Raw genomic sequence first — 14920 nt, 5'->3', positions numbered from 1 at the left:
CCACAGCTCAATCCCACGGAAGGGTAACAGATTAAGAAATTGTTTTCCGAAAAATCCATGGTGCCTATGTTGACCTCTGCTGCGAATTGGGTACCTGGTTGTTTTCAGATTCATCAGGGTCACAATGCCTAGCAGTCTCATCTAAACATGCATGCGAGCCAAAGGTCGACATTCTCAAAGGCCAGATTAAACATGTTTTTTGTCCAGCGAACACCCCTCCGAGGACAGTGCGTAATAGTGTCAGAGGGCACCATACGAGCTGAAAGACCTTGACGTACTTGGATGAGAATTACACGAAGGGGGTCGGGAGACGAGTGTAGATCTATGGAAGATAACGCGCAGGAAAGTCATGTGAACACAAATTTCACAGAGGATCTTTCGCCACGAAAGGTTTTACTATTATTATATATACACCGGAAGACAGAGTAATAACGAACAATAGTGCCGGCATGGGAGTTTCGAGGAAGGCGAGTTATACGAAGTAGAAAAATCGGAGGGGGGGGGGAAGAAAGGGTAGAAGTCATCCACTTCTGACCTCCGACCCTCATGGCAATGGTAAGACCCCAGCTTAAACGATAACGCCGTTTACTGCTCGGGGCAGGTCCGATTCGGGGATATGGGAATGACGAACAAAGACTACGATGTTTCTCCATCTTAAAAGACTGAGATACGAGGGAATCTAGATTAAAAGCAGGTAGGGAGTGAATGTTTATCGACTAATTGGATGGTATCGTTAGATTAAAGTAGTTTTTGGTAAGTTTAAAAAGTGAATTGAAACTTTTTTTTTATTTACAAACCATTCACCAACGCAAATATTCCGCTGATGAGCGGTTTGTAAATAAAAAAAGTTTCAATTCACTTTTTAAACTTAACAAAACTACTTTAACCTAACGATACCATCCAAACTACTATATAAAATACCATCTGTAATGGTAAACTTGCCCAAATAAGACATTTTAAGTTTGAAGAAGACTGTAATAACGTCTTGTGGAATGAATGAGAGAGAGAGAAACTAAAGGAAGGAGTGAAACTTGGGGATTGTGGCCGAAAAGTCAGGTAGAGAGAAGGAGAGACGGCAGGTGTGGGGGGGGAGGAGGAGAAAGGGGGGATGAATCCCATTTACCAGTACAGCCTAGACTATCAGCCTACTCCAAGTGACGCTCCTATATGAGAGAGAGAGAGAGAGAGAGAGAGAGAGAGAGAGAGAGAGAGAGAGAGAGAGAGAGAGAGAGACGTGAAGCAGGGGAGGGGGAAGGATGCTTGGGGTAGTAGGCATGAGGGGGTGTAAAATCAGGAGAACTGGTGGACGGGGGGGGAGGGAGATACTGGGAGGGTGATAGGGATGATGATGTCCTTGGCAGTGACATGAACCAAAAGGCCCAGAGTGAAGTCTAGGAGCCATCAAACCTACCCCTACTAGCCTCGTACCCTGCTAACCAGAAACAAAACTACGGTGGCTGGTCCATTCTCTACCCCTTAAAATGACTGTAGTCTATAATAAGTCAAGTCAATATTAGAATATATTTTACATATGCCTATACACGTTTGCGTTATAATACAATCACCAACTGTTAAGCAGGCATACATAAGAAAAAAATGTAAATATCAAAATGAATTCGCTCATGGGATATCAACCCCCAACAATCTCAGATCACCTGTAGATTACATTTGCATAAAACGTTTAAATGTTTAAATGTAATCCTAGCGTAAAAAAAAATACCTCGAGAACACTTTCAATACGGTACAGGTTCGCCACTGGATACCTGGAGGTACAAAAATGTCAGCTATGTAAGCTGTGATCTGATTTAATGAAAGTTTGTAAGTTAGTTTGTATGAGAAGGCTCTGGTTGTGTGAGGAGTCCCTCGGGGCCATAACCCAGATCCTCCTCTGAATAACCCAGTTCCATTGATAAAAATGACTGCCTTAATCCTAAAGGTTATCCGAAACCTCAAACTACTGTACATTATGAACATCGACGACATTCAAGTAACATTGATTACATTACATTTGAAGAAACGACGGTGAAAAGGCGATTTTCGGCACCAACTTTATTACCTTTGAAACTTTCTCTCCCTCACAATATAATTGACTTACCTTAAACTTTGGACGTCCATATTCATGGCGGCGACTTCTGCTTGCGCGGACACACCTTCTTCCTCACAGACACAACATGAAGGATTTCCCACCAGATATAAAATCCTTTTATTCGCCGAAATATCCCAAAAAGACCTCACATTTCACCGTCGTGGCGAAGGCGAACATCACAACGCGCACAACTTCAACATACTACTGACTTGTCGAGGTTCGGTTCCCACTCCCCGACCCCAGTGGCCACCGTCGTTTTGGGGTGAGAGTTACCACATACCTCTATTCAAGCGCCATTCGATTGCGATGGCTTTGGTATTTTATTTCATTCGGCGTTTCGTCACGTGGAAGGATGCTACAATATTATCTTATATGGGAACATTTTTAAAAATGAATCCTATTAATATTATCCTTTTCTCTCATATCGGTTGAGCATTATCACGGTAAACTTACGAAACAAGACGTTACGCTCTCAGGACCACTGCCATTTTCCACTACGCGGCATATTTAAATGTTAAATATGTAGATGTAGTTACTAAAACATCTGCTATATGAAAATCCATACTTTTTGGTCGTCACTACACAAAACAATAAACGGTAACGACAAAGAACTGTGAAATCAAGCAAACTGAATGCAGAGGTGCCAATTAGTCGATAAACATTCGCTCCCTACCTGTCTTGAAAACCACTGTACCGAAGCTAATAATGTAGACGCTTCGCTCTTAAAACAACATTTAGCAGCCCTGGAATCGACTGTCTACCGCGCAGATTTATAAAAATGAAATGATAATATCTGGAGAAAAGGTAATCTCCCGAGGGTTAAGCCGTCAACAACGAGGCCCACCCCCGCAAATCACAGCGACTCTCCTCAACCCCCTGGAGAACCTTATTCGAGCCGTATAGGCCCATATGCTCGAATTTCACCTACAGTCCTTGAGTGTCTAACTGTCGTCTTAACTGTTTGCTACGACGTTCGGGATTTGTAGTGGGGTGAATAAAAACCTCCAGAATGTGTTGGAATAACTAAAAAAATATATTTCTTGAGTTTTTAGCTGCCTTTATTGTTTTTGCCCCGTACGTGTGTGTGTTCGCATGTGCGCGAACGTACGTTACTCATAAACACAGGCACGCAAAGTATTAGAGTACAAAACTATGACAGGGTACGTGCAGGGTATTACACACTTAAAAAATATTTATTGGCCTTCGTTGCAGTCAGTTTTATACACCCAATAGCATATCGTCAAGACATTTATTATGAAAAACTAGCATACGATGCCCAAGCAACGTGCAGACTAAATTACTAAGAACTACTATTGCCGACACAGTTACCTACCAAGAACCATTATAGAATTTCAAGTGTGTCATAACAAAGGGATATTCCCACAAAGAGCTCAGTGTGCTGAGGAGAATAATAAGGATAAGGGACGCCTGTCCCATGGTCTGAGGCAGGACTTCTTAAGAAAGTCTTGGTATGAGGAATCTCCCTGCTTTAGAGACCGTCATGGCCCAAGACGTAAAGAAGAAGAGAGACCTTGCACTGATCTGTCCTTCAGGGGGTAAAATGATCGTCGACCGTAGTCGAATGCAAAAGAGGAAAAGTTCTAGAACTTTTAGAACTCGCCTTTTGAGCCATGCTCAAATGTAGGATAAGATAACGTTCACAAAAATGCAAAGCAGCATTTTACTTTTGGTTTGGTAGTGATTTATTTTTAATGTAATCGTCATTTTCCATGCATCTATATATAGGTGATTGTTATGCTGAAATTATGACCATTTTTGAACGAAAGTTGCAGAAATAAAAACAAAAATGGATCAATGAATTACAGTATATCAAAATTTATCTGAATATTCAGAGATTATTTCTAGTGTCTTGAAAATTTTATGTCACGTCGAGGTGAATGCAATAATTTTTGTTTCTCATTAGAATAAAACTATCAGGTCTAGTTGAAAACTTGATACAACTAGGTCTAGTTGAAAACTTAATGCAACTAGGTCTAATTGAAAACTTGATGCAACTAGGTCTAGTTGTACTATGTTTTTTTCTGTTGTATTTTGGTATGTTTAACATATTTCAATTTACTTCTGCTGCAGATTCATAGTTTCCTGACTTTGGTGGTCAATTGACCATCTTAGCTCAGAAACTATGGATTTCTGACAGAGGTCAATAAACAGAAAATCATATCTAACGGTCAATAGTAAAGTGGATTGCTGCAAATCTAATCGTAATCTACCAAAGACGCAACTTTAGGAAGCCTGCAAAATATAGTTAACTACAGCTGCAAGATTCATAGGGTAGGATTACCCCTTTATGGACTAAACTGCACTGACTGCCAATCAAAGTTAGAATAAAGCTTAACCATGGATGCTATTTTCGTATCCGTACCAGAGGAGCAAAAGTTTTATAGTACCATGCAGACGCTTGTGTCATTTAAATTAATTTATTTTTATGCACTCAGTGTTCCCGTCCAAGGCTTTTCGATACGACAGGTATACCTTAGACAGAGAGTATTAGAATACAAATGCCAGCATTCTCGAAGAAAATCAGTTTTCGAAGAATATTTCTGAATGTTGATTGTTTGAGCATCATACTGAAGTCGTCACTGTATATATATATGTATGTATATATATATATATATATATATATATATATATATATATATATATGTGTGTGTGTATATATATATATATATATATATATATATATATATATATATATATATATATATATATATATATATATGTATGGGTCAATGATCAGAGAGGCAGACACTTTGCTATCCGTATATATATACAAAATGGGAATAAGTTAAAAGAAAAAGAAGAAGAATATATATATATATATATATATATATATATTATAGTAGATATATATGTATATATATAATATATTTGCACACATATATGTGTGTGTGTGTGTGTGTGTAACTGAAAGAGTAATTGCTGACAGATGAGATAGCGTCACATTCAAGCTAAAATTAAAAAAAAAAATACTGAATGCAATTAGCTATACCAAAAGGTAATCAATAATATATTAGTAACCGAACATATAAATTAAATAAAGCTGAAGATTTTTTTTTTTTTTTGGCTTTTCGAGTGAAAAATATTTTTTAAACAGTTTCTGTTTATTAAACATTACATATTAAGTATGAAACTGAATGCTTTTATTAGCTGACTTCAAAATTCAGAAAGGGGAGCCTATAAAATTATATGCCAATAGATTTTAGGCAATGGCAATGATCTCTTGTCCTGAAATCAATCAGGTCTTGCCTATTTACTTATTCATTACCTACATACTTATGCATCAAGTATCCCCACGGATTTCTTCGTGAGGTTCTTCTAACGCAAGATAAAAAGATCATTCGCAAATGAGATTCTGACCGATAGAGATAGTCTTTTGTACCTGTCAGTTTGAGGCAAAATAACTTCAAAAGTTCAAGCGAAGATGCAATGCATTACTACTGTACTACTATTCTCCTTGTATGGTAATAAATTTTTATCTATTTATCAATTTATTTAATTTAATTTTTCTTTTTTAATAAGTGAGATCTCTTCTTCCTGCATTTTCCTTTGCCTCTCTGACTTCTTCCTAATGAACACCATGTTCTTTGGAAGCTTGAATTTCAAGCCAACGGCCCCTTTGGTGGGCTTGTTCCATATGAATAGGGTTCATCCTCTGGATGATGATAATAATAATAATAATAATAATAAGAGTACCATGAAAGCCTCCGTCTTAGGTCGACAAGTCCATTTACAATGCTGATAAACGTTGGCAACCCTGGCGCAAACACCAGTCACAATTTAATTAAATGTTATTAATATTCAAGGCAATACACAAGCCTTCATACAGAGCAAGATAAAAATGCAATTAACTTGCTGGGCAAGTCTCCATCAGAACGGAACATGAATCTGTACAAGAGAGAGAGAGAGAGAGAGAGAGGAGAGAGAGAGAGAGAGAGAGAGAGAGAGAGAGAGAGAGAGAGAGAGAGAGAATTTCAGTCATGGAAAGACAGAACCTTGTTTGCAAGATCTCGGGAACAATAGATCCTTCCAGGAAAGACCTCTGGAATGAAAGAACCTTCTAGGAAAGACCTCTGGAATGAAAGACCCTTCCAGGAAAGACCTCTGGAATGAAAGACCCTTCTTGGAAAGACCTCTGGAACAAATTATCCTTCTTGGAAAGACCTCTGGAATAAATCATCCTTCTTGGGAAGACCTCTGGAATAAATTATCCTTCTTGGAAAGACCTCTGGAACGATAGACCCTTCTAGAAAAGACCTCTGGAATGAAAAACTCTTCTTGAAAAGACCCTTCTTGGACAGACCTCTGGAATGAAAGACCCTGCCCAAAAAGACTTCTGGAATAAATGATCCTTCTTGGAAAGACGTCTGGAATGAAAGAGCCTTCTTGAAAAGACCTCTGGAATAAATGATCCTTCTTGGAAAGACCTCTGGAATAAATGATCCTTCTTGGAAAGACCTCTGGAATGAAGGATCCTTCAAGGAAAGACCTCTAGAATGAAAGACCCTGCCCAGAAAGACCTCTCGAATGAAAGACCCTGCCCGGAAAAAAACTCTGGAATGAAAGATCCTTCTTGGAAAGAACTCTGGAATGAAAGACCCTGCCGGGAAAGACCTCGGGAATGAAAGATCCTTCTTGGAAAGACCTCTGGAATGAAGAGAGGAAATGGAGCTGTTAGACAGCAAGATCAAGAGTTCCAGAAATTAATGATTGAGAAACACCACAGTTGCACTGAGAAGCAACACTTCGAGGTGTTGGACGGCATGGCTGAAGAAAGGAAGAGGGAATGCAGGTGAAATAAAATGTATATGCAGTTAAGGGCCGCAGGGACGCTACAGACACCCTCAAGTACTAACCCGGCCCCACTCTCTATCCCCACGGGGATGTAATGAAAGTTATAGTAAAAGTTTATCACTGAAATATAAGATGGAGGAACTGAATAAAATCTGAAGGTTGAGGCGTTAATGCCATCAACGCTGGCATAGGATACCCAACGAAAAAATAATGCCTGACATTTGGTGATAAGCTGTGAGGAAGAAAACTCGGAACTCAGAGTAACACGAAGAAATGCCAAGAAAAAAAAATGGATATAAGTTAAACTTCATAAATAGGCCTCAGAATTTCTTAACAGTTGACACCTTCCCGCCATTACGCAAATGTCAGGAACCCTACGTCGGTCTTTTCATTAATGAGTATGCAAACATTGCGTATCTACAGAGTATTCTCAGCGTGCTATAATTTACTACAAACAAAAAGAGTTTGTGAGAAACGTATATTCCCGTCCAGCGCTCAATTTCCAGTTCCGGCAGACTAAATCATATTCTGCGAAATTCAAGAAGTTGCAGGCATATCGGGAGTATCATAACTGCATCCCAAGCTATGATAAAATGAAATTAGAACTGGTAATTGGAATACAAAATTTGGGCCAAAGGCCACGTGCCGGAACCTGATGTCATTCAGCGCTGAATATAATCTTGAAACAATTGTTAGGAGCGTGTAGTAAGATGGGAAACCTTAACAATAATGAAAAAAGAAAACTACAAACTCGTCTCGTTGGTCCATACACTTTCCTTATCTCCTTTTCCTCCGGACGTTCGTGGCCTTGGCGCCTTTCGGACGACGCCTACATTTTCAAGGACACTTAGCACCGGCGTGCTCTCCTGAAAAGGGCTCATCCCAGACCCTCATGTTTCATTTACGGAGAATGCACTGACCTCGTTTGACCCGTAGCCTTTCTATAGTTTCGGAGACTTACAACGCTGAGGATAGCAATTGTTAGAAGGCGTATGTACACACATAGGCCTATACATACATCTCGCTCCAGTCCATTTGTGAATTATAGGTAAAATAAAAATTGGAATATACAACTGACCTACAGTTAAAAAAAAAAGGAAAGCAAACACGATCCAACTTCCGAGAAATAACTGAATAAGCAGTCACCTTTCGTTAGCTGATGCCAATTCTTAATCCTCATAAGGTCATTTTGTCCTCATTAGATGCTCTCTAGTGCATCTTCCTCGTGTTTTTATCTTTCTATGAGCAGATTTCATCCCTTAAACCTCGAGGTTTTCACAAACAAGCTCTGCTTCTGTTATATTCACCATTCAGTTACACCCATTCAGGGATAAGGGCAGCTTCGCGTATAACAAGAATTTATTTCTACACCTATATATACAATCAGTACAGAAGAACCAGCGTTAGCAACAACAGCAAAACAAAAACATTATGAAGCCTTTGTTCGACGAAGCGTCAGGTTATCAAAGCAGAAGGGGTGGTTGAGAAGAGAAGCTTCGAGCTGCTCCGTCTTATCTCCTCCGACTAGACACACCTACGAGACCGACCGCGGCCATGAATTATGGTCTTCAACTGCTCTCCTGAGCAATGGACGTCTTGCCTTCATTTATCCCGAATCGGCCCTCGGCAACTATGGCATTAGACTTACGCGGAAGAGCCAACCGTCTATTTTCTTCCATTTAAGGTTGAAAGATTGTGGAAATTGGGGTAAGCGGACACCAAAAATACGTCGTAATTGCTCACATCGCACTGTACCTCCGAGGAAAAAAGAAAGAAAAAAAAAATCCCGCCAACCTGTTCTCAGCTACCAATTTATCCGGATTTCTTCTTCTTCCTCTTTTTTTTGAGATGCAGGCAGGCAATCGTTCGGACATTCGCCACCGATCACAGTAAGGAATAAAAGAAAATTGCTTTTTGTCGGACTTAAGTAGGACTTTGCGCCCAATACCTAAACAGTTCGAAAAAAGGGACTGTCACGTCAAGTTGGCCACAACAAGAAGAGGAAGATGGCGTGGCTGGCAGCAGACAGGTACTCTATGTATTGTGATTCACGTGGCCAGTTCGCCAAGACGTTCGTCGTTTCCTTTTCTTTGCGCTCGTTTCACTTCCTTTCGGACGACGTCGGTAGGTAACTGCGTTACCCTGAACATCCGGTCGATGAATCACACGGAAAATGCAAGAATCACGACGAGGAAGAAAGAAGAGCGGAAAAATAACAAATAATATGTTGAGCCTTGACAACGGATGCAATACGAATTTTTAGCCGTATATGGTCTTTTCATTTTTATTTTTTCTTCCTTGTTTGAGGGAGGGCGAGACTGGAGTGGTCAGACCACCGCGACATGCGTTTGTAAAGGACCCACCCCCATTCCGAACCACCTCCCCACACCCACCGTGGTAGAGGGCCTTTGGTGCGTTGAAGACGGTACCCGGACTAACCACACATACTCTGCCTTTAAAAGGTGTCTGAGGTCTGCGTCTAGACGTTATTTTCTTTGCGTTTAACTTATTTCCATGGAAATGGAATAATAATAATAATAACAAGGGGTAATAATAATATCATAGAAAAGTTCCATAACATTCATTTATACGAACTCTATCATAGAAAGTTCCATTCATTCATTTATACGACTAAAATTCGTTTCAGAATAAAAGTATTGTATGACAAAAACAAACAAACAAACAAACACACACACACACACACACACACACACACACATACACATATATATATATATATATATATATATATATATATATATATATATATATATATATACATACTGTATATATAAAGGCCTATGTGAGGGTAGCTTCTTAACATCACAAAATATCTAATCAAGTGCACTCAAAAACAAGCTCTTAACTCCCCCAGTGTGATATTCTTTCGGATGGAATATAAGAATATACAATTTAGGCCGAAGGCCAAGCGCTAGGTCCTGTGAGGTCATTCAGCGCTGCAGGGGGAAATAGTACAAAAACTTTAAAAGATGAAATTGTTAGAATGAGGTGGAAAGTAAGATGGAAGACTGAGTACGAATGGAGGTACAGTAAAAAGAATGAAAGGGGTTGCAGCGACGGGCAAAAAAAAAAAAAAAAGAAAACCTAAGTAAAGCTTACAGTACACTGATGGAATTTGCCGCGTCCCCCGTCCTACGGGAATAATATTCTTTCGCAACTGTTTTCATTTGTGCTAGAACAGTTCTCATTCAATAGCTCTCGGTACTATGAACAAGGAATTTTCACTCACTGCTGGAAAAAAAGGTTTCGATAATAATCAGTTATTTTCTTTTATAAATAACTAACCTGGATAACTAGAGCCACTGGTGTCGAGGGCATATTCGACTTTCCATCCACTCACCCATTCTATAAAAAGAAACTGATGAAGATATTCAAGAGTGATTCATGACACAAAACTTATATGGAGACATTATAATAACGCTATTCAGTCATGAGAATGGAATGGAATTTAGAATTTAGGCCAAAGGCCAAGCGCTGGGACATATGAGACCATTCGACGCTGGTAAGGAAATTGAGAGTAGGTCGGTTTGAAAGGTGTAACAGGAGGAAAACCTCGCAGTTGCACTATGAAAAAATCATTTTAGGAGAGGGTGGGTGGCAAGATGGAAGAAAGATAACACGAACGGAGGTATAGTAAAAGGAATGAAAGGGGTTGCAGCTATGGGCCGAAGGGATTCCTGCAAAGAACCTTTAGTAATGCCTACAGTGAGGGACAGTATACCTTCTCGACAAAGCACCTACAATTTGCTTGTAGGAGAAAGATAAAATCTCCCCACATCTATATTAACTCACAACGTAAAATAAAAAGATAAAATCTCCCTGCATCTATAGTAATTCACAACCTAAAATAGAAAGATAAAATCTCTATGCATCTATAGTAACTCGCAACGTAGTATAGACTAAATTTTCCATTAGACCGAATGCACCATATTTATTCCTATCCGTATTTATAACGATGACAAACTTAGATTTGGAATATTTGTCCGCTTAAAAATAATATCAATATCAACTTTATTTGCTTGAAGAAAACTGACAGGTCTCAGAAGTGCGTTTTCATGACCATATGTCACGGTCCTATGCCAGATATTTACCTCTAGACATTTTGTTTACTGACTGGACCCTAGACCTACACCCTGAAATTTCTTTCATGATGAACTGAACTCTCTTCAGACGCCAGTGTAAGGGTGTAAAAAGCCACGGTTGTGATGACAGTTCCACTAACCTGGTTACCGAGGACTCGTACTTGACGAGAGGTGGTGAATCATTTCTGAATTTAATGTTATCAGTCACTTAATCTACGAAGCGGAGAGGGATACCCACTTATCCTTGAACTATTTAAAAGATAATGAAGTAAAGGAAAAAACGCCAAACATAATAGCTCGGACATGAGAAGTAAAAACAGAGAATACTCAGTCAAAATTTAACACTACCGGACAATTCGATAAGAAAACGTCTATTTTCAGAGAAGAAGAAGAAGAAGAAGAAGAAGAAGAAGAAGAAGAAGAAGAAGAAGAAGAAGAAAGAAAGAAGAGGGGGGTCTCAATCACGAAAATATACATATTGGCGCCAACATCGCAATTTCCATTTAATCCTTGATGCGAATGAAATACTTTAGATAAACTAATCTTCTTTCGTGTGTATTTGATTGTCCATAAATATTGCAGAAATGCATTATGTCTATCAAAAGCTATTTCTCAAAAATAGCCACATAACCTTTCACCATTTTTATTTAATCTTTCATGCACTGGATATAAGCATCATGCACAAACAATACAGTCCGCTTACCATGCGAATTAAAATAGGCCCATGCTCTCAGGTTGCCATTCTAATCATCTTCATGTCAATGTATTTAATTCACATAAAAATGGATGTATGTGAACTCAAGAAGCACGATTATCGAAATTTCTCTTACTGTACATATCTCTAAGCAAAGCTTGAAAATACTAGCTGGGGAGCACAGACCTAAATACCCTAAAATTCTTTTGTTTTAGTTAGTGTTATAATTCAGAATACCCAATTTTCTTTGAGGGTATCGTACTTTTATATGGGTATCTAAAGAAATGTACCCTCAAGCAGTTGCATGTCATTTGGGATCATAATTTCTATTAAACCGAACTCGCACAAATAAAAAATAAACTATCATATGAAGCAGCCCGTGGGCAAGGGAACTTGGTTCAACGCCGTCATATTGGCAACCGTTTGCAGTTTCAGTATGATAAGCGTTGGCGTGGAGTAAAAATAAATAAAACAGCGACACACACAAAACCCCTAAAAAAAAAAAACTTTGTACAATGTCACTTCAATCATTGACAAGAGTAAACAGGAATCAATATAATAACTTCACTCCATTTTGGTGTGTAAAAAGAACGAAAGGGGTTGCAGCTAGGGGCCGAAGGGACGCTGTAAGAACATCATTTGCTGATCATTCATGTTTTCAGGTTTATCTTAGCTATGCCTTGTGACCACTAGTTGAGTAATATCCAAAGCTGCCAGCTATCAGGTCATGTGCTCCACCAATGGCGGTGTTTCTTCAAATGGGAGGTAGACCTGTCCTTCACAGACTAGCCCAAATGCCTTAACAGCTTTTGGGCAAAGCCTCATTCAAGTATTTCGTTCTCCCTGATGGTCTGTTTCTCCAGTTTATTCTCAGCAAAAAGTAGCAAGAAGTTTTCCTGGAATCTAGTTTGGTTTTGGGAGAACAGGGTCTCCCTCTCTCACTTTCCTCTCCTGTCCTGAGCTTGGAGTACAATCTCAGGACTCGTCAATTCCTGACAAGAGATTCAAGTCTTCCTCTGACCCTACTTCTAAGACTCTGATCGGTGGTTTCAAACAGGACGTGTCTTACACTCAATCTGAGCTGAAACTACTTCCTAAGGATCAGGGCTCCTAGTTTGGTATACCACCTCCTTTTTTTCGTCTTATTATAGTATGGACGTCTGAGATTACCCGGCCTTCTCTGACTTTGTTTAGTTCCCAGTGAGTTTGTGACTCCTCTGAGGAGGACATCTCCCTCTATACTCATTCAAGGGTATGTGAAGTCTGGGCGCAAACTGTCTTGAGTCCTTTTTGATGAACCATGTAGTCATCTGTGTACTGAAGGCAGGAGTCTAGGTTGAAGGCATCCCTTCCCTAATTCTATCAGAGGCCCCTATATATTTTCTCGGGACCTGTGATGGTTGATCAGTTGGTTGTATGGGCAGCAGCTAAGCTTGGAAAGAGAAGTATCTTACCCAAGTACTTCTTAGTGTAAACTTCTGAGATGAATAGTGTGACTAGGCTTTTTTTTTTTTTCTACCTATCTGGGGGACTAATAAAGAGCAACTGTACTTTTTTTTAAATCATCATATGTGCTGAAGTTTAAGCTGGGTCAGACTAGATACAGGTACCTTCACTTTGAGCTCCTAATCTTAGCTTAATGCCTAAGATGCGCCTCCCTCCACTCTCAATTTCAACATGAAAGGGGAGCACAGGTAAAGGTACTTGCTGGAATAACTTGGGCTTGGCCAAAGAAGAAGCTATATAACATCTTGAAATCCTTTATCAGGGATTTCATACTTCTGCAATGTTTTTCCTTGCCAGAGTACCCTTCTGCAATGAAGGGTACTGTTCCCCAGGGACCTACTGCCGTCTACCTTTTCACCCGACCATTAGACGGTTACAGGAGTCATGACTTACCCAGCCTGCTTGTGCAACTTGGAGCGTGACATTTCCAGGTGGCATTCAATTCCAGTCAGTGCATAGGGGCTACCTGCCACCTAGAAAGTAAGTCTCCTATATAAAAGGAGATGGTTAGTACTTCTGTGGGAACATACAGAATAAATTTTTAGTCCTTTATACTTTATACCTACCTCAACCGGCCTGCTTTGTCCTTGCAGCTGAAAGAAACATGGCTTGTAACTGTAGGTAAGTGAGGGGTATTTTCTCACTCACCCCCTCTAAACCACCAGTTAACTACCTTGTTACCAAGTTCAACAACTGAATTCAGCTTGCAAGGAAGGATACCTCTAAATGAAAGGTGATGATTTGTATTTACAAAACGAACAAAAAGGTGTTCTCTTTATTAATTCTTACACTATTTCTGATAATTCACAGGCTTAGGGGCAGGTATCTGTGTGCCATCGTTCAAGTGGATGTCACTGTATGGATGAACCCTGGCTGGCAAATGTTGCTGCTCTAGCTGCTGGTGCCCTGGGCTTGTTAGCAAAGTCCAAAATAGTAGCAGGATTGTAGAGGGGCCTTGCAGAACAACGCCCACTCTTGGGGTAGAGCAAGGGGTGGGGTGGAGAATGTGAGTCTGTGGGCTAAATCTTCCCTTGACCATTCTGGGACTTTCTGGCAGGGTGCAATGAAAATCGGTGCAGGTAACCTAGCTGTGCCGGTATGCCTGGCTTCCGGGGAACCCTGGGTTGACATAACAGTGAACTGGTGCGTGAAACACCAGGTCCAGCGGTGTGTGAGGCTCTGCTAATGTGATCCCCATCAATCTTCTCCGCAGACAATGGCTAACCTCTAGAGGTCTTGTGAGACTTCTTGTGTGGGAAGGCCAGGCAAAGATGCCTTCTTCTTCCTCTCCTTGGAAGCGTTGGAAGAAGGTGAAGAGGAAGAAGAACCAGATGAGGAAGTAGAAGACAAAGATGACAATGACGACTTCCTCCTATGCATTTTTGGCTTCTTCTTATCTGATCCTACTGCCAAGGTTAATGCTGAGGAAAGCATCTGGAGGAGTACTGCCCCCAGACAGGAGAAAAACTCTGAGACTCACTACTAAAGGTGCGTGCAAGGTCATCGTAAAGGTGAGGGCAGTCAAAGAGCCAGTAGACTGTGACCATGGAAGTCGTTATTGTCAGTCATAGTCATCGCCAGGGTCATCTTCCTGAAGGAGAGGTGACCAAGCAAAGCAGAGATACTGGGCTCTCCCTAGGGACCCAGAGAAGGCCACAATGCCCAGAGTTTCTCGGCCTCTGAAGCACCTGACATAGAAATTGGGTTAGTATGAGGTAC

General features: G+C 40.2%; 1 protein-coding gene across 4 annotated transcripts in view; it reads right to left on the bottom strand.

Moving 5' to 3' along the window:
* The window catches only part of LOC136836102 (uncharacterized), a 199560-nt gene extending 196587 nt beyond the window's left edge, over positions 1-2973 (bottom strand). For 2 of the 4 annotated variants that reach the window (XM_067100088.1, XM_067100089.1), the window contains exon 1: positions 2096-2973. In XM_067100088.1, coding sequence (XP_066956189.1) covers positions 2096-2121 — 26 coding nt within the window. In that variant the 5' untranslated portion in view covers positions 2122-2973. The remainder of the gene's footprint in view (positions 1-2095) is intronic. The other 2 variants (XM_067100091.1, XM_067100090.1) reach the window with 2 other exon arrangements.
* Between the last annotated feature and the right edge of the window lie 11947 nt (positions 2974-14920).

The sequence above is a fragment of the Macrobrachium rosenbergii genome, chromosome 56, assembly GCF_040412425.1.
Source record: "Macrobrachium rosenbergii isolate ZJJX-2024 chromosome 56, ASM4041242v1, whole genome shotgun sequence".
NCBI lineage: Eukaryota > Metazoa > Arthropoda > Malacostraca > Decapoda > Palaemonidae > Macrobrachium > Macrobrachium rosenbergii.
Note: the sequence above shows the minus strand (reverse complement) of the source record. Positions and strands in the feature narration are given on the sequence as shown.